This window comes from Notamacropus eugenii, chromosome 4 (assembly GCF_028372415.1).
Source record: "Notamacropus eugenii isolate mMacEug1 chromosome 4, mMacEug1.pri_v2, whole genome shotgun sequence".
Classification (NCBI taxonomy): Eukaryota; Metazoa; Chordata; class Mammalia; order Diprotodontia; family Macropodidae; genus Notamacropus; species Notamacropus eugenii.
This window is the reverse complement of record NC_092875.1, coordinates 467,886,882-467,906,795: the sequence shown is the minus strand read 5'-3', so window position 1 is coordinate 467,906,795 and position 19,914 is coordinate 467,886,882. Positions and strand designations below refer to the sequence as shown.

Below are 19,914 nucleotides of genomic sequence, written 5' to 3'. Positions count from 1 at the left end.
TAGCCACCTCCTTTTTGTTAAAGATCTTGAAAGCCACAATTTATCAGAAAAGTTGTAGAGTAAATTTTTGTTTTAATATGGGTTGGACTTGATGGCCTTATGGTCCCTTCCATCTTCTGAGATTCTGTGAATTTATCCAAACTTCATGTTCACCATGTATAGGAAATGATAATTCTTTTGCTTAGGTCACTTGTAGAGTCTTTTTGTATCAATCAATCTGTGCTCTGCACTGTTCTGTAACCAAAATGCAAGGTTACAGTTTTTATTTTCTTTAATATTATATGAGCCCATTAACAACATACGTATTATGGCTTCTACACTAAGTTGTATGGTCTTTGGCCATATATTTATATAACTAGACTAAATATGCTGCTTGAGTTTATAAACACAGAAGCTCCTCTAGAAATATTCCTTAAATTTTTTATTAGGATAGACTTAGCTTTCCTAGATATTTTGTGCTTAATTTGAAAGAAATAAAATAGAGTTCCTTGTAGCTTTTTGAAATCCACTAACAATCCAACTCAGGAGTCTTGGAAGTAGGAGTGTGGATATACATATGTGTGTATGTTGTAGGGAGAAAAAGACTTTCATAGCATAGTGACTTGATAAAATATGTATATTAAAAGTCAATATAATATCATAACCATTTGAATTATGTCTTAGAAGAGATTCCTCACTCTTCTTAGAACAACCCAGATTGATGTGCAGTTATACTTAATCGTAAAGGTGCAGATAAGACAATTATATATGAAGCAGTTGCGGTTGGAGAAACCCATATTCCTTAAAGAAGGAAAATCTTGGTTAAAAAAAGTTTAAAATCTAATCCATCACTCTATTTTAGGTTGATCCTGTAAGAGAAAAAGGTATCTCAGACCCCAGTGCAAGTACATCTGAAGGTGAGAAATACTACTGGTCAGTCAGTTGTCAAATGTTTGATACCTTCCTGTGTTCTTAGCATCTCTTCATTTCTCCTAGGACCTGGAGGTTCTTTCATTCTGTCTCTACCACTGAACTAGCAAATGTGAATTTGGGTCATTCAATTAATAATTTTGAGCCTCTGTTTCCTCTTTTGTAAAGTAAATGCTTAAACCTGCCCTACTCATCCCCTGACTTAGAGATACCAAATAATGAAGTAGCATTTAGAAGCATATTGATTATCTACCAGTTGTGCTAATTTTTCTTTCTTTAAAATATAAGTACTTCGTGTCACATGGGATGGCTCTCTGGGAAGAGAAGGAGAAAAAGGATATTTGGGATAACTGGAGTGATGTAAGAAGCAAAAAACATCAATAAAATCTGATTTTTTTTAAAAACTGAAAATCATGAAGCGCTATCCCTGTAAGGTAGACCATGAATGTTTTTGATATAATTGTCTTTGTTACTTTTGAACAACTAATTGGGCATAAATGAGAAATGTAGAGTCAATATATAAACAAAATCCAGTCCCTGTATTTCAGTGTGCTCTGGAAGTGTGTCATCCTAGATATCTACTTTAGGATACCCTTTTTTGTCTTTTAGGACTTGATAATACATCTATTAACACTCAAACTAGAAGCATTCATTTGAAGCGTCCAAAGATTGGAAAGAGGTTTCATGATTCAGAAATTGACCTTCTTCAAGATATGGATGAAAACACTCCCCAGGCTTCATCTATGGCTCCAATAAGCAGGTAAAGGACCAACCACATACTTTTATTATATATGTATGGAGCAGAGTATATAGCTCTTCTCATGAAAACCTGGTTTTGAGTCCTGCCTCTGACAGATACCAGCTAAATAACACTGGGGCTGTCACTTCATCTGTCAAGTGCCCAGGCTTTCTGAGATGTCAGCTTGCAGAGCAGATATTGATCAATCATGAACTCCCTTAAATTAAAGAATTTACAGGTTTAAAAATATTTTCTTACCTGCTACTGCTCAGTCAGTAATGATTCATTAAGAGCCTACTGTGGGCCAAACACTATGCTAAGCACTAAGGAATACAAAAATCGGCAATATGGAATCTCTGCCCTCAGGAAGCCCACAATCTAATGGGGAAATTCTAGAAGAAATATAGTATGTAAGACCCAAATCCACTTCCCAATAAGTTAAAGGATATAAATGGTTCTCATGCACCAAATATACTACTACTAAGAGAAATGCAAATCAAAACTGATCTAAGTCGTACCCAGGAGATTGGCATAGTTGGCAAAAAATGGTCAATTGCCCATATACATATAGAACAGTCGGCAAACTGTGAAATCCTAGGTACATCTGTAAATTGGTTCAACCATCCTGGAAAGCAGTTCAGAATGGGGTGAAGAATGTTTCTGAAATGTCCATCCAGCAGTTCTACTTGGTTTGTGCCCAAGGAAGACCATAAATGAAAAGAAAGGCTCCATATAAATATATTTGATAAATATATCAAAATGTAAATATCAAAATATTTATGGCAGCACTGGTGATGGTAAAGAACTGAAGGCAAAGTAGGTGTCTATCAACTAAAAAATGTGTTAGGGGACATGAGTGTAATGGAATGTCACTGTACTTGAAGAAATGATGAACATGTTGAATATGAAGAAGGGTGCTATGAACTGATATAAAGAGAAGCTGGTAGAACCAGGAAAACTGAATCACTGCAACAGTGTTAAAAAAAAAAATAACAACCAAAGCATTGCTATTGAATACTTCAAAATTATAATGGCCAAGCGACAGATAGGTGGCATAGAGGATGCAGAACCAGTTCTGAAGTCAGAAGGACCTGAGTTCCAATTCAGCCTTAGTCATTTACTAGCTGTGTGACCCTGGACAAGTCACTTAACCCTGATTGCCTCCAAAAAAAAATTTATAATAGCCAAGCTTAACCCCCAAAGAAGAGCGATGAGAACACACTTCTTCCATTTCCATCCATATCCCTCCTCATTCTCCACCCAGGGGTTACCCATTGTAACAAAGGTTTAAGAAGCCACAGAAAAGCAGGAGTCCAGCAAAATTAACAACATTACCCAGATCTGATAGTCTTTGCAGTCAGTTTTCCACACCCATAGTCTGTCCCCATCCCTTCCCCCCCAGCCTCGGCAAAGAAGAAGACAAAATGACATTTTCTCGTTTCTATTTTGGGAGTAATCTTGATCGTTATAATTTCATAGAGTTCATTTTGAGTTTGTTTTTGTTCTTTCAGTTTACACTGTTGTCATTATATAAATTGGTTTCCTAGTTTTCTACTCAGCTTTGCATCAGTTCATATGGTGTTATTATAAGTCTTCCATGCTTCTTCTTTTTCATGATTTCTTACTGCACAGTAATATTCTATTATATTCATGGGCCACCGTTTTTTTTTATCTACTCCTTAATCCATGAACATGTTATTCTCCTTTCTTTGTTATTAATAACGTATACTTGGATGGGAAAGAAAACTGGCTATTTTTTAAAATGTTGATTTCCATTTTATCTTATGGCTCTTGCTTTTGTTTTCCTACTTTGGTGAATCGCTGCTATAGGAGTCCTTCAGTTCTCAAGATCCTCTTGTATACTCATGATACTGTTCAGATTTTCAGAAAATTTCTGTACTTTATTATGAAAGCAGTCAATTTTATGTATAATTATTCTTAATAAGAATATTAAGAAAATTTAAGCATACATATACATACACACATGTATGTGTAGATAATTTTCTTAATGCTGCATGTGTGTATACATATATATAATTGTGTAAATGTGTATGTATTCTTAAATGCTTAAATTTCCTTAACATTCATACATATGTATATGTATGTGTGTGTGAGTGTGTGTATAAAAGTAGAAATTACATAATTGAATTTTGCAATTCAGTGAGTCAGCAGTTTTGTATGCCAGTCTAAGAAGCTAATGAAATCTTGGGCAGGGCTGTTGGAATGTGTCCAGAATGAGGAAGGGCACAGCTCCCATCTGGAGTCTTGTGTTCAGTTTGGAGCATCATATTTTAGGAACAGTCATTGATACAACAGAACAGGTCAGAAAGCAGAAAACCAAACTGTTGAGAGTACGTATTCTCTCAAACAGGCAGCTTAATTGCATTTATCATGTCTTTTATGAAGAGCCTCAGACTTACTGATTAAGAGCACTATAACCAACCCACATGTTTCCGTACAGAATGGGGAGATATGGTGACAGCCTGTGTTCCTCAGAATGAGTGGGTGGTCCAGCAGTGGTCAAAGCTATTAACAAATGACTGAGCATTCTTGCGTTTTATGGCAATCCTTTCCTTCCCTTCCCCCCATTCAGCTAGGTCCTATTCCTTCCATCAAAATGAAGACACAATTGAGGACAGACAGTGCCTGCCAGGCAGTATATTCCAAGAATTTTTTATTAAGTAGCCAAGCTTCCGGGACACTGACCAAGGAAGGATGTTCTTGAATGAATTGTGCCTTGAAATCAAGCCATCTCAAAGATCAGTTGAGGGAACTTAGGGAGTTTTTGCTGGAGGGGAGGGAGAACACAGTTAAGACATAAGTTTTATCCTCTGATATTTGAAGGATTATTGTATGGATTATTGTCTCAAGAGGGGAAGGACTTGGGAGGAGGTGATTTATTGATAGCTTTTGTTTTTATAATAGTAATTTCCTGATAGTATGCACACATCCCCATCCCCCACTACACACAACTTCCCCACACCAATATTGAACCCTTGCTTTTAGTAGAGAAAAATCATTTAAGCAAAATTTATCAGTATAAACCAAGTCTGGCAATATGTACAACACTCTGCAAAATTCACTTATTTACTTTTAGTTTTCAGCTCTCACTTTTATAAGATTTTGAGTTCCAAATGTCCCCCCCTCCCCAAAGATGGCAAGCAATCTGATGTAAGCTATTACGTGTACAATCATATTAAACATATTTCTACATTATTCATGTGAAAGAAAAATCAGAACAAAAGGGAAAAAAATAACGTGCTTTGATCTGCATTCAGACTCCACAGTTCTTTTCTGGATGTGGTTCGCATTTTCTTCGTGAGTTTTTTTCTCCCTTGCTTTTGACAGAATGAAGGGATTATGTTTTGCATCTCGTTTGAGGGGTCCAGATAGGTCATTCCAGTTACTGACAACACTCTGTATTGTTTATTTTCGTTATTTTAGTCACAGTCAATATTCTGCCTTTACTTCATTCAGCACCAATTCTAGTGGGGTATCCCTGTGCTTCATCTTTATTGTTTTTTATTCCAGTATACTCATGTATTATTTTGTCCAGTTATTTCCCAGCTGTGAGTATCCACTTTGTTTTCCTTATTTTGCAGCCTGTTGCCATGAGTAATTTTGCATAGAAGACTTTCTAAGAACTGACTTCTGCCTGGTTGCAGAAGGCCAGAGCTAGGATCATTGCATAGAAGTTATAGGGATGAAAATTTTGTTTGTGTTAGAAAAGGAAAATTAATATACAGAAATTGAAAAAATGGAACGAGTTGGTTTGCTATAGATAGCGAGGCCCCTATTGCTAGAGGTTTGTAGGCAAGAGCTGAATGAGAAGTTTCATAGGCGAGGGTTCATCTCTTCGTGGGGAGGGCAGGGATGGAACAACTTGGCTCCTCAGGCCACATCCACTTCTTAAGATCTCTATTCTGTCACCCTTTCTAAGAAAACAAAACAAAAATAACTTTCTTCCCCAGACTGGAATCTACTGCATATACATCTGAGAGCTCAGAAGAGTTAGTTGAAGATGAACCAGATGAGAGTGTGGTTGATTTTGAGCAGGAAAGAAAGGATAAAGACCAACACATCCTAGAAACACAAGGGTTGAGTAAATCGGTCTCGGAGAAGAAAGATGACGAAGAGGTATGAGACCACAACATAAAAGTCAAACTTATTTTGCTCCTCTTAATAAAATACAGTGAAGAAATAAACTTAAGTTCTATTGTTTGCCATTATTTATTCATGTAATAGAATTACGTAGCCATATGATGTTATAATATAGATATAATTTTTATTATCCATATAATAAAATGAATATAACTTAATAAGGGGGCAGAAACAGAGGTTCTTTGATTTGGAGCAAAAACCCCCAAACAAACCCAAAACTAAAACCCATAACACTTTACCAATGAAAATTGAATGAAATCAAAAGATAAATTGGGGGAGGGGGGGGTAATTATACAACTTCTAAAAAGATTTGCCTTAGGATTTATTTGAACAATGAGATCCCCAAATGCATTTATAAACCAAGTTAGTTTATAAAATTAAGGGCATTTCAGTACATCTTATATAAAATTTGGAGTATATATGTGCACATATTTGTTCCAAGTGACAGTGGATATTGTTGTTGATACCAGAAGAAGGTGTTGTCATGTTTTAGACTCATAGTCAAATCTCTTTTCTAGGGACCTTAAATCAGGCCTGTAGAGAGGAAAAATAATTCTTTTCTCTTTTGTTTTTGAAAAATAATTTTGAAATATGACTCAGAAGTAAATTTTCTTATTCTTATCATTGCCTAAGAGTTCTTTTGAACTCCAATATCATGTGATCATAAAAATATTATTGTTTTGTGATTCACTAGTCATTGAAGTATTAGTATATCAGATATTTTAAGTAAGTAGATATCTAGAGCCTGTTTCTAAGCAGCTTTTAAAAATATGCATTAAATTTTATGCAAACAACTTTTCTGTGGGATACAGTTACTAGCCATCAGGCACTTTCAGCCCTCGTTGGTGTCCTTATTTTGTGGAAGGAATAGGACATAATTAAACATGGGAAAATTGCTATGAAAAGCAAGAATCATTTACCAGTTCATCCGCATGACCTCTGTTCATTATCCTCATTTTTACTTGTCATCTTGTTCGTCTTATTGTTTCTTCCCTCTTAACTTTACTTACCACGTTTGCCCTCGCTTCTGGCAGGCTTAGAGGAAGGTGGTATCAGTCAGTCTTGTCACTCACTCTTCATCCTGTATCCCTGGACAGCTCGGTGTGATGGACTCTTGCGCAGTCTTCCTTCTTCAACAGCTTTCTCTTCCTCTTCAGCAGATGCTCAAAGCTTCATTTTCTTGGGGAAAGTTTTTCATTTGATTGTGTTGGCTTTTTTCTTTATCGTCCTATTTCTCTTTGTTTTCTATACCAGACTGCTAGAAAAGTCGTCTGTGGTATCTGTCTTTCCTTTTCCTCCTTGAAATCCTGCTTCCATCCCCACCACTCTGCTGAAATTATATTGGACTTCCACCCTGCTCTAAGGTCCCTAGTCAGTCTTGAATTTTCAGGTGTGGGCCGCCCTCTTCTCTACCTTGGCTCCCTGGCATAATACTCCTTTATAGTTCTTTTTCCTCTCCACACTCTTTTCTATCTTTTTACAGTTTTTAAACTGTGGACATTTGCTGAGCACAGTATCTTTTTCCTGGTTGGTTTGTAAAAGTGCCTCTCTTGTTCTGACCTCATTTCTGCTCTATGTAGATCGCTTCCAGATCTTTGCCTCCAGTCCTGACCTGTGAACAAATCCCAGATCATAGGATGATAGGATTGAGAACTTAGAGATCCTCTGTTCTGGAACCCCTTCATTTTGCAAATAAGTACAGTGAGGCCTGGGAGGGTTAAATGAGTAGGAGGGCCAAGTCCTGAACTTTATTATGCCCCTTATTTTAAATCAGGCATGCTTCTCATTTCATCCTTGGTTACCTCGTGGACATTTTATGTCTCAAATTAAACTTTTCATTTTTGCCTGCGTGTCTTCAACTTCCATATTTCTTAATCAGGCTCAAAACATTGCTGTAATTTTTTTTTTACCTCATCTCTTTCCCTTTATCATCGTTTGCTATATTCTATTATGGCTTTTCCTTTCAAAGATGTCATTCATTTCTGTTCCTACTTACTGCCACTCTGTTCTCGGATCTTATCACTTGACATTTGGCTTACTATAATATCCCAACTGGCCTAATCGGAAAGCAATGTGCAGAATGGAGTTCTTTTTCTAAAACTCGGTTTTTATCATATTACTATTTTACTCAAGGCCTTTTAATAGCTCCTTGTCACCATCAAGATAAGGTTAAACTTGCCCTGAATCATTTTTGAGCCCCCATTTTGGAACTTGGCTCTGCTTCTCTTGGATTTTCAGAAGGCCTTGATCTCATTTTTAAAATGGGTGTGAAATTCTCCCTGGTTACCTCATAAGAATATCTTATGAATTAATTAGTAACATTAGATATAACAAGAACAGTTCATTTTACACTGAATTATCAGGGTGGTCCTTTCCTGTTTTTAGGAAGGTAGTCTGTAATTGTGTATGCTTTCACTTAAAAAAAATTAATGATGCTGCAGGAATCCGAATTAGAACCCCTGAATGGTGAGGTAATGGAAGATTCCATAGAGGCCTCACTAAAACCTGAAGAAGACACTGCTCATGATGCTTTGGATGGAAATTCAGAATGGCCATCTGGTCATTCCAGTGACGAATCTGTTTCACCAGCGGTTGAATCTACCAAGGCTCCTGAGGACGCAGCACCAGATAAGGTAGGGGAAACACCTAACTTTCCCTTCCTAATGAGGAAGTGAGGTCATAACCATTACGTGTTTCTGAGGCTGTTGTCGTTGCTTCAGAATTTGCATTAACTTAAATTTTAAAGCATCAGTCGACCAAGAAAACAGATCGGCAGGTGTTTTGATATTTCCAGAACCCTGAGACAATAATAGTGATCCCTTTTCAGTCGGAAGCCTTGTCACTTCCTTCTCCACAATATCTCTTCTGTCTTTTCTCTTCTTCAGGGGAGCAGCTGTCGTCAGAGTTCAGACCCTAGCACCTCTTGCCTGCGCTACTGTAATAGCCCCTAGTCCATCTCCCTACTGCTAGGGACTCTCCTCTCTAATCAGTCCGTCATTCAGCTGCCAGAATAATCCTTCTAAGAATTGGAGCCTACATGTCACTGTCCTAGTCAGAGACCCTCAGTGGCTCATTGTTAGCCTAGTGCTTAAGGCTGTCCACAAGCTGGCTCCAATCTGAAGACACCTGCTGTATGTGCTAGGTACCATGAAATACAGAGATGCATAAAAAAGTCCTTAAGGAGACTACAAATTCTACTGGCACTTGAGCATTATTTTCGTTCAGCACAATGAAATGGGTATTAAATCAGTTTCAGTCAACAGTTTGCAAAGAGCTAAAAAAGACACTTGCCACATTTGGGAGACTCACGGACTCGTATTTGGCATTTGTAACTGATCCTTGTCCTTTGTAGTAAAATTTCTGTTTCTACAGGCTTCCTGCATTAGGGAAATTCCCAATAATGCGGTTCCTTCACCATGGTCTGCTCTGTGCTTTGATCATATTCTGGCTAATGTAGTAACAAAATCACATAGAAAGATGATCATCACTGCAATCCTGTTTCTTAATAACAGCTGAAAATCCACATGGTACTTTACATACATGGTGTCCCAAAAGTCTTAGTGCTTGAATAGCTCATCAAATTAAGCTTTAATAGCTTAATGACCTTAAGACTTTTGGGATACCCTCTGTATCTTTCGTCCTAGTAACAACACCATGATTGTGGTATAGATACAGGTATTATTCCCCATTTTTACAGAGGAGGAAACTGAGAGGGTGAAGTAAGCTGCCAGAATTTCCATTATTTTTTCATACAGCTACTGCCCTTTACGAACTCTAATTTCTGGCCAAACTCTGCCATTCCCTGAACTTAGTGCCCTAGTTTCCACCTCCTAGCATTCTCACAACCATTTACCTTGTCTAGAGTGCGCTCTCTCCTCAACTCTTGTCTCCAAGAAACCTTACCTTCCTTTATAGCTCAAGTCAGTTCTGCCTTCCTTTGAGAGCTCATCCCCTCCTCCACTTCGCACTCTGTCCATCTTCAGTTTTCCTTATGCTTATTTTTGTGCATAGTGGATCCTCCCCATAGAATGTATGCTCCTTGAGGTCAAACACTGTTTAATTTTTGGGTTTGCATCCCCAGCACTGTAAAACCTAATGAGTCCTTAATAAATGTTGAATTGAAAGAAGAGTCTATTTATGCAAAATAACTTACATTTATATAAATGCTTACTATGTTCAGGAACTTTGCTGAGCACTTTACAGTTATCAGTTCATTTGGTCTTCACAATAATCCTGAGATGCTGTGGTAATTCCCATTTTAAAGATGAAACCAAGGCAAACAGGAGTTAAGTGGCTTGCTGACTACCACACAGGAAATGTCTGAGGCTGGATTGTTCTGAGTCAGGTCTTCCTGACTGTGGGACCTTGACCATATCTACTATGCCACCAAGCTGCCCCTGTAAAAGTTTTACAGAGAGCTGAATCAAGCTGAATTTTGGTTAGTATAGTAGTACTTTGGAATAGTTAGGAAGGAATATGACCAGGTGTTAGGAGAAAGCTTTAAGATACTCATTTTTAAAAGATTAGGAAAGTTTTTTTCTGAAATGGAATATTGTCTGAATATAAATAGGTGCTTGAAAAATGTGTTGTCAACTAATTTTTAAAATTTTTTTATTATTCTGAACTTAAAAAAATAAAGTAAACATTTTTGTAACATAGGACAGAAAAAGAAGATTGCGCACAAAACTGCGAATCTATTATGACAACTTGCTTTTCCTTTTAAATACTTAAAGTTATCATGTAACTTTTTTCCTTTTTTCTTCCCACCTCCCACCTTTGTCATAAAGATGGGCTACCGTGTGTGTGTGTGCACACATATACATACACACATATATGTAAACATTCTATATATCCTTCTATTATCTATATTTCCTGCGGATGGAGATGCAGATGTTCTCCCTGCCGTCTGCTTGTAAGTTCATTTTGCTTAACGAATCCTTACTTTGTAGGTAGGGTAGCGATAAATTTGAGCTTGAGCCTACCTTCAGATTCCTACAAGTTCCTTCAAATTATAATCCACATTGTTGAAATATTACCCCTTCTTAAAGAATCAGATTCTAACTTGTTTTTGTGGTGATCACGGCTCTTTTTGAAACTTACATTTCCAGATACCTCTTTATTTCTTTATCGTGCTTCTGTTATATTTCCATTTCTGTGAACCATCAGTTTTTTGAGAAAATTAGGATGGTGTTCAGTTTGAAGCCTCAGGCTGTAGAAATGTGGAGGGAAAGGGGAGATGCCGGAGTCTAGTTCTTTCTTTAAGAGTTATCAGGGTCTGAGAATCATAGTTTCTTAGAGCTGAATTGAGCTATCCATTTATTTAGTGTTTAATTTTGTTCCTTCCCCCCCACTAAGGCCACAGATGTGATCGATTCCAAAATGGCAGACAAAAGCCCACATGAAGAGAAAGAGAGTCACGAAGAAATATCTCTCCCAGCTCCACAAAAGAAACCTCCTTTGGTGGGTTCTGATAGTGTCGCCACCACGCCAAAGGAAGAACCATCGGATAATGGTCTTTCAAACTCTGGGGTAGGTGAAGCATCAGAAGAATCTGTTTCTGAAAATGTGTCTCCCAATACATCTTCCTTGTTGGAAGATCAAGGGGAGGAAGCAGTCCCCGACTCTCAGGAAAACCCAACAACACCACCCCTTTCTCAGAGTTCCTCGGTAGTGGTTGAACTTGAAGAAATCCAAACTACAGGACAAAAGAATCAGTCGGAAGAACAGTCTGCAGCATCTTTGGAGCCCCTGGATCGTTTCACCCAGGCCTCTGAGAAGGCTGCAGACAGCAGCTCGGAGGAGGTAGAAATTGAAGTACCAGTAATAGACAGGCGGATCTTAAGAAGAAAGGTCAAAGGGTACAAAGGACCCGCTAAGAAAAAGGCCAAGCTGGCTTGAACGGTGGAAGAAACATCCAGTCTTAAAAATTCTCTTTGTTACAAAGTTGGTGTAGTTTTTTATAAGATAGCAGTTCACAAAACCAAGTGGAATAAGGATAAACACATTTGTTCTTCCAAAATTTCAGGTTGGAATTACTTGTGATGCATTTTTTTCCCTCTTGTAGGAACCAAGATTGACCATTTTTCTTCTTAGTTTTTTCTAGACAGTTTCTGCACTATATATAAAAACTTTTTTTTTTAAACCCACCACATTCCTATTATGGATCACCAAATCAGAGTGTGATTTCATCTGTTTTTTAGGGGAAAAAAAGATGATTTCATCTTTAGCAGGTGGAGATAAATGGCTATTTCTTTTTTTTTTTTTTAACTGTATGATAAATACAAAGGCTGCTGTGAAAGAGGCAGAATTTCCACTGCTTATCACAGAAATCATCTTTTGTACTACAGGTTATACTTTTATACTAAGATGTTTTCATACAAAATAAAGTGTTTCACAGTCTTACTCTTAAATAGCAAAATTCATTTCCAAGCAGTTTTTAAAAGATAGGAATGCTTAAAATGGCAACAACTAATCTAAAAATATCACCACACTAGAATTAGAAAGGTAATCGTCTTCAAGTGGCTGAAAGCATGACCATGAAACTATGAAGTCAAAGGCATGGAAATAGTGTTACTTTGACTTCCGATTCTGATCATGGAAGCTCATTCTTCTATTCATTTGTGTTGGTGTATAGACACACACATCAATTCCTGAGTCATTCTTCTATGCTGTGATCTGATACTCCCAGTAATAGGAGCATTAGTCCTTTGGTGTTGGGTAAACAAATTATATTTAAATTATATTAAATTTGTTATTTTGCTATAAATTATTTTTTGTGTTCCCTAACACTTGAATTTATCAGATGCTAAGAGCCTTAAAGGGAGTTTCAGTTTTCAGCCCATCCTGTACTATGTTAAAATATCTTATTAATTGTATACCTCATTTCAAAACCTTAGCTTTGGTTTCACTAGAGTTATCGTAACTTTGGTTGAGTCAGGTAGATCTTTGTCCCACGAGTCAAGACAAAAACGCTAGGGATGAAGTACCACCTTTGAGTCTGGTTACCAGCCCAGTTGGTAGCATATCTTTTCCTACTTCACTGTTAAGTCACCTGAATTCAGGAGCAATGAAATCCCACTGTTATGAGGTCCCTTGACTTGATTATGGAACCCTAGCTACAGAAATTTTCTAGCCCAGTCTTCCCATGGTTCTCAACCAGCTCTTTAAACCTTTGGGATGAGTTTCCCCTCTATCAGAAAATTTTCCTCTTACTGCCTTTTTTGCCTTACAGTCCTTGGTAGCTATTCTGGGGTCTTGTCTTTGTCCCACAATGAATTTTACCCACCTGCCCCATGTCTTGTAGTTACAGAACGAGGCTCACTTTGGTGTGAGGGGGCTGCAGGATCTATCATGGATGCCAGAGTTTCGAACTGTGCTGGAAACTTCAGCTCTCACTCTTTTCCTGCTTGTGTCCCGCTGTCCTGGTAAGGCAGATGAGTCATTGGGGACTTAGTGCTGAATTCATCGTAGGGAGTTAAGACTATTCCCCACCCTCAAATTGTGACTTAGTTATCTAACATTTTCTGTTAGAAATGAAAATAATCTTAAAATACCAAGCCTCACATTAATCACTCTTTGTCAATATCACTGTACTTTGGACAGCAGAAGTTCTTGTATGGTGGATGTGTAAAGCCATTTGGTCCATCTGGGTTTAGGTTTCTTTTTGGTTTTGTATCATTACAAGAGATTCTGAAGTTCAGTTGGGAAGCTTTCTTCAATCTATTTTAGATAATGTTGATTAAACAAAATGCCTTTTTACCTTTGGGGGTTCATATTTTGGAAAAATTGAAGAGATCAGAGATATTCAAGGCAAGTAAACTATTGAAAAAGGGTAGAGTGTGTTCAAAATCCAAAATGTTCACCGTTTATTGTATAGGGATGGGCCAGATTTTTGGCCATTTATCTGTTTTCTTAACAAATGATTATTAAATAAAAAATCTTGAATGATTAAGACTAATAATGGTGTATCAATCAAAGATAAGCAGCACCCCATCCCATAGTTATGTGGCAATTAAAAAGGGTCAAGAAATAGTTTCTGGGTAATTTAATCATTATTTTAATAAGACCAGCACATTTATTAATAAAAGGGTGGTCATTTGGCCATCTCTCTTAGACCAAAGACCATCATGGTGGTAGGCTCGTAGTTTATATAGCCTTCGAAGAGTACGTGTTTCCCAGGCTGGAAATCAACCCGGAATGGTTAACAGTTAACGAGAGAATGAATATTACACTGAGGGGTTGGACCTGGCCTTTGTTTAAGCCATGTGGTCCGAACTGGCAAGCTAGCCCAGTCTCATTACCAGCAATGTCCTTCAAGACTGAGCTTTTAAAATCAGGACTTTAGAAGCTGGATCTCCCCAAATGATTGCTTATTAAAAATCATTTCTCTCATTCCCCCGTTTGATTCTATGAGAGGCACAGCCTCCTCCATGAATCAATAACTGAGACATCAGGGGTTTCTAAGTACGGGACCTGTGAGGGGAGACCACGTAAGATGACCAGATAAGGTAGATGCTTTGAGAAAATCAAAAGTAGACCTCAACAGGTAAAAAGGTGCAAGAGTTACAACGGTAAAATAAAAGCCTTGTCCCTCTGCTTCTTGGGAAACATCTGACACAGCTCTCTGGGAGTGGCCTCAGAGCAGTCTGAATTTTTTTTTCTGGTTCAGTTCACTTGGAGAGATTTTCTTCTCTACTTACAATTGGTTTTAAAAAGATTTTAAGTTTACTTTGCTAATAACCAGGTCAAATAATGAAAGCTTAAACCTTATGTCTCTATTATGAGAAATTCAAATTTGGAAATTTTTAGACCACACGATTTATAGTTTTAGGTTGGGCAATTGTCATCTTGATATATATATAGGAAACTCAGATACAAACAGAAAACTAGAACCCAATTTTTATACTTGGCATTATTCATTCCCTTATTAGGAGGATAAGATTCTGCTAAGGAATTAATAAGAGGACACTTTTTATAGGAAGATGGACGCTGATGCAAAAGTGAATTCATTTAAAAATTGCCAGATTAACTTCAGTTGTAACAAAAGGCTCCATATATAAAGATATGTTTATATATAAATATATTTTGAGTGTTAGATTTTAAAACAATGCATATCAAATAAGTGCCATAAATTACTCTCCTATAAGGAAATTGATTGCACCAAAATTCTTTCCTTCAAATAAAACTGAAGATGTTTCTGATCTAGTCTTAATAATTAATAGAATGCAGCTTGGTCCCATAAACTGTTGAATCAATACCCAAATATCCTTATATATTTTTGAAACATTTAAGGACCTTATTTTATACACAAACACACCTCCAAGCAACACACAGATGACAAGGCCAAACACTCATCTGCTTTAGTTGGAAAAGACTAAAATTATAGGTTCAAGTCTTATACCCTCACCTTATTATAGCGGCTCAGATGTGCTTCAGTATTAAAGATCTAATGTTGTGTTCATACTGACCATCTGATGTGATTGTAGAAATTTGCCATAAAAGAATAGGGACATAAGAGAAAATGCTTCCCTAACTTTAAGTCAGCTCCAGGCAGAAGTTATATAGATTGCCAGTTGCGTTGAGCCAGGCTTAAAATCAGCCAGGTGGGATATTTTCCATTCAAGAAGAAACTTGGGGAAATTGAGTCAGGAGAATCCTACCTCAGCCCATGCCAAGATTTGTTCTCCTAGCAGCTAGGATCTAGCCTTTCCCTTAAGAACTCTACCCACTGTTCACAGAATCAAACCCCATAGTGTTGCTGACATCATAGATTAATTGGCTCAGTAGCATTCCTTGATGGTCATACCTGGAGTCAAACTCAGCATAATATCAGTTATAGCCCCATAGGGTCTTAAATAGCAAGTTCCAATAATCGGAGCAGCTGCTCTCAGGGATCGATCATGTATCTTAGATCACAGGTATTAACTATAATCTTACATTGATAACAGTAAGGGATACATCATGAAAAATCATGTTATCTTGACATAACTAGTACTCATGGTAAGTAGATGCTTTTCCATCCCTCAATTCAACATTACACAAATGATTTTGCTTTTAAGATGCTTAATAACAAAGACTGGTGATGGGATGTATAAATTTAATAATCCTATATTGTATGCAAAGAACAGATTATCTGAAAAGTCTATAGTAAAACATACTCAGTTATTAACCATGTTCAAATGGACATAAACATAGAATACTCTCAGTATCCCTTTTAACATCTTTACAGTGACTCTTACATAGTTTGCATGCATTCCTATGTTCTAATTCCTGATTAAATAACAAACCTAAGTAAAGACAGATTTCCCATTAAGGTGACACAAGATAGCTCGTAAGTTTTTACTCTTCAACTAACATAACTGTACTGAAATCCTGTTCTTTAAAAGATTAAACAGAAGAGGTTCCTGACTTTAACCTCACAACTTAATAAATTTATTATATCTTTGATTCCCAATCTTCTTTACCTTTGTTTAATTATATTCATCATTATGAAAGAGTGTGATACTTAAGGAACTGAATCTTATACATATGACAAGTTCAAGCACTAGTTTAACTCTTGGCTTAGACTATGGAAGGACAACAAATTAAGATCAAAATAGCAAAATCTTTCCACCTTACAGGTTAATATCCTAAATCAGATGCCTTAGTATTAATCTAATAACAAATAGATTCAGTATTACATGAGCAGCTTCCACTTTGTCTACCCTTATAATAGAAATTTGCTAAGAGAGTTATAATCAGGGACATGGTTATAACAGCATAAAAACCGGTCTACACCACTGTAAGTAGCCTGGCATGTGGAAACAGGGAAAATGAATTGACGAGTCCAACCTCCCTGCCTTACTCCCAAGGACATATAAATAGATATTCACTAGCTTTAGATCTCAAATGTTATTTCCATTGAACTACTGATGTGATGGGTTTTTTTTTAAAGCTCCCATTTAAGGCCAATCCAGACCTAAGAATGAAACTCCAAAAAGAATATTCAGCGTTCTAGGAGCAGCTAGTTGGCATAGTAGATGGAGTGCTGGCCATGGAGTTAGGAGGACCTGAGTTCAAATATGGTCTCAGACATGCTGGGCAAGTCACTTAACCCCAATTGCCTCATTAAAAAAAATAATAATATTCAAGACCCAAAAAAGCTTTCTCCTCAAAATAAAGTCTCACTGATTACACACTAATTATCAATATCATCAAATTATTGCAATAAAGTGACTTACAATTTTTTTTTAAAACTTACATATTTTTTTCCGAAAAGTAACTTCTTAAAAACATTTTAAAATTTTCCTGATGTTAAAAAGGTAATCACTAGACTTTTAGGAAGTAAATTAGTTGGAAACCTCTAAACTGACAGATGTCTGTTATTCAACCTTAAAACAAAAATAAATCTTTAAAACTGGAATTCATAAAAACTGAGTTGGCACAGATTGTCTTTAAGTAAGAAAAAAATCCCCAAAGTCTTAAAAACAAAATTAATTTCTAATCACAAATTCCTAAGTAGAACCCCACCTCTAGTCAAAAAGTATTTATAACAGGAAAAAGTTTCAGTTTTTCTTCACCTTTTATAATCTAGAGAGTTAACACTTATTATCAACATTACTTATAAAAACAGATTTTACAATGTTTAGAATTTCAATAATGTTTAAAATATGTATTAACATTATTGAAATTCTAAAGTGATCCCATTTAAGGCTGTGATAGAAAAGCCCTGAACAAAGTATCTTAAAAGACAAAAAAATTTCATTTTTGTAGTTTTAAACACATTGCCCTGATGCTAGATATATTGAGGGGGCGAAGACAGTCCCCTAGATTTAATTTAAACATAATCTATAAACTTTAGCTCTAGTATACAGTTCAGTTTTGGAGTAACAAAAACATTCCCTTTTGCAACGTGCTTCCTAGCTTTCTCTCATCAGCCCTTGCTATTTTTGCACTGCTTGGTCTAAAAAGTTGCTAAATCCAAGAAAATAAAAGCTTAGCATTTTTCCTAAGAGAGATCCTCTTCTCTGATTCCACCTTCAAAACTGTAAACTCCTGAGTCTCACTCTCCTTTTATAGTTCTTCCCACCTAGAAAATACAGTCTGTATCCTAAGAAAGGACAAAACACAGACAAAAACATCTAGACATCAAAGTTGGGATAAAGACTACTTGCTTGGGAGAGCTTTTATGCTGCTGCTTTATGTCCCTGTCTGCCTCAAACTTCTGTTCAGAGCAGAACTTTTTTCCCACTGCCATACCCAATTCTACATTTAGCCTAATTCCTTCTTATAGTTTCTTCTGACACGCCTCTGCCTGAAAACCCTAAGAGGGTTTCTTTCAAAGCCCTCTTGGACAGAACTTTAATTTGTTTCCCCCAAATTTGCAGTTTGTACAAGATTTGGTACTCTCACAGCTTACCTGTTTCATCAAGCCCTCTTAGGGCTTTCAATGAAACTTTTACCTGCAAGAAATTTGGGACCACAGCTTATTAACTCTTTAAAGTTAATAAGAAGACTGGAATGGCCAGGTTTCTGACCCCAGAGTTTCTCAGGTGGCTGCCCACATCTCTGCTAGCTCACCCCCTGAACACCCCAGAAACTCAGTTTAAAAAGAGAATTTCTTTTTGAAGCTCTCTGGCTGAGCCTTTTATTTGTTCACAAACTCTGTCCCCATGAATCTGTGCAAGAGGATCTCATGTTAGTGACGGCAAAAATAGAGAGCAGCAGCCTTAAAAACAGATAGACCCAACATACAAACTTATGACCTATATAAAATTTAATTACTGATAAAAGGAAAAGTCAGATCACAGCCAGAGTCCTAACACAAAACTCATTGTGGAGAACTCTACATGGACTAAGATAGGAGAGGTTTTTTTATTAAGAATCTAGAGTGCAAGGCTTTGATCCTTTCATGGTTGCCGTAAATGTGGTGATTAAAAAAGTTTGAGAAAAAGTTTCTGGGTAGTTTAATGTTTTTATTAATAAGGCCAGCGTATTTATTAATAAAAGGGTGGTCGTTTGGCCATCTCTCTTAGACCAAAGACCATGGTGGTGGGTTCACAGTTTATATACCCTTTGAAGAGTAGGTAGGTGTTCCCTAGTTTGGGAATCAACTTGATTGGTTAATAATTAATGATAATGAATATTACAATGAGGGACTGGACCCGAACTTTGTTTAAGCCATTTACTTCTTAAATTAATCCCAGCTCTGGGTTGTCTATTCAAAGAATTTATACCCTACCCAAGCCTGAGCAGTTACCCTGCCTGGGTGGGGTCTGAACAGAAAAGTTAGTCTGCACTCCTTATCAGCAATGCCCTTCTAGAGACTGAGCTTTTCAAATCAGGACTTTAGAAAAAAGGGGGACATTTTGGATCTTCCCAAATCATTGCTTATTAATAATCATTTCTCTCAGTTATATATTTTATAATTGATTAGGAATATTTTGTTAAGACTTTCACAATAGGTGACACTTATTTAAGATCTGTAAATTGGTTAGGTTACATTTTTAATCCAGAATTTCCTTTTCATTTTGAAGTAAATTTAAGAACCTCCTTTTCGTCTTATAGTTAAATAGTTTAAATTGTTAGATATTTTCTTCTTTATTCTTCATTTTCTTAGTGAATTACACATTGTTCTTAATGTATTTTGATTTGCTTACAGAGAGTGTGGGCGGTCCTTTCTGATTCTGCCTGCTTTGTCAGTTCTCTGTTCATTGTGCACATGGTCATTAAGTTTACAAACCTGCAAACTGGAAAGCTGCGTTCATCTGAATTGTTTTCTCAGTGTATAGTTTGTATATGATCGCTGGGGATTAGAAATGGAAACCTATTCATGATTGTTTTTAACTCTTGTATACTCAAGTGAATTGTAAGCATTTCTTCAGGAAAAAAAAAGTAAACTTTGTATTCAACCCATCAGAGCTTTTGTTACATCTGCCCTGGTTTACATACGACTACCATTTAAAATGCCACTTTTTATGTGTGTGGGAATTGTCTTGTGGGTAAAAATTGGGGAAGGTTAGGTAATTTTTATGCATAATGACTTAAAATGGGTACAGAATTTGACTGCTTTTTAAACTCTTTCTGACAGAGCCTACCTTTATTATGGAATTTTGTGAACTTAATTG

General features: G+C 36.7%; 1 protein-coding gene across 3 annotated transcripts in view; it reads left to right on the top strand.

Moving 5' to 3' along the window:
- The window catches only part of FAM169A (family with sequence similarity 169 member A), a 73,094-nt gene extending 59,328 nt beyond the window's left edge, over window positions 1–13,766 (top strand). For all 3 annotated transcript variants that reach the window (XM_072606356.1, XM_072606355.1, XM_072606357.1), the window contains exons 9-13: window positions 842–896; window positions 1,519–1,669; window positions 5,620–5,785; window positions 8,251–8,442; window positions 11,165–13,766. In XM_072606356.1, the coding sequence (XP_072462457.1) occupies window positions 842–896; window positions 1,519–1,669; window positions 5,620–5,785; window positions 8,251–8,442; window positions 11,165–11,707 (1,107 nt within the window). In that variant the 3' untranslated portion in view covers window positions 11,708–13,766. The remainder of the gene's footprint in view (window positions 1–841; window positions 897–1,518; window positions 1,670–5,619; window positions 5,786–8,250; window positions 8,443–11,164) is intronic.
- The last annotated feature ends 6,148 nt before the right edge of the window (window positions 13,767–19,914 follow it).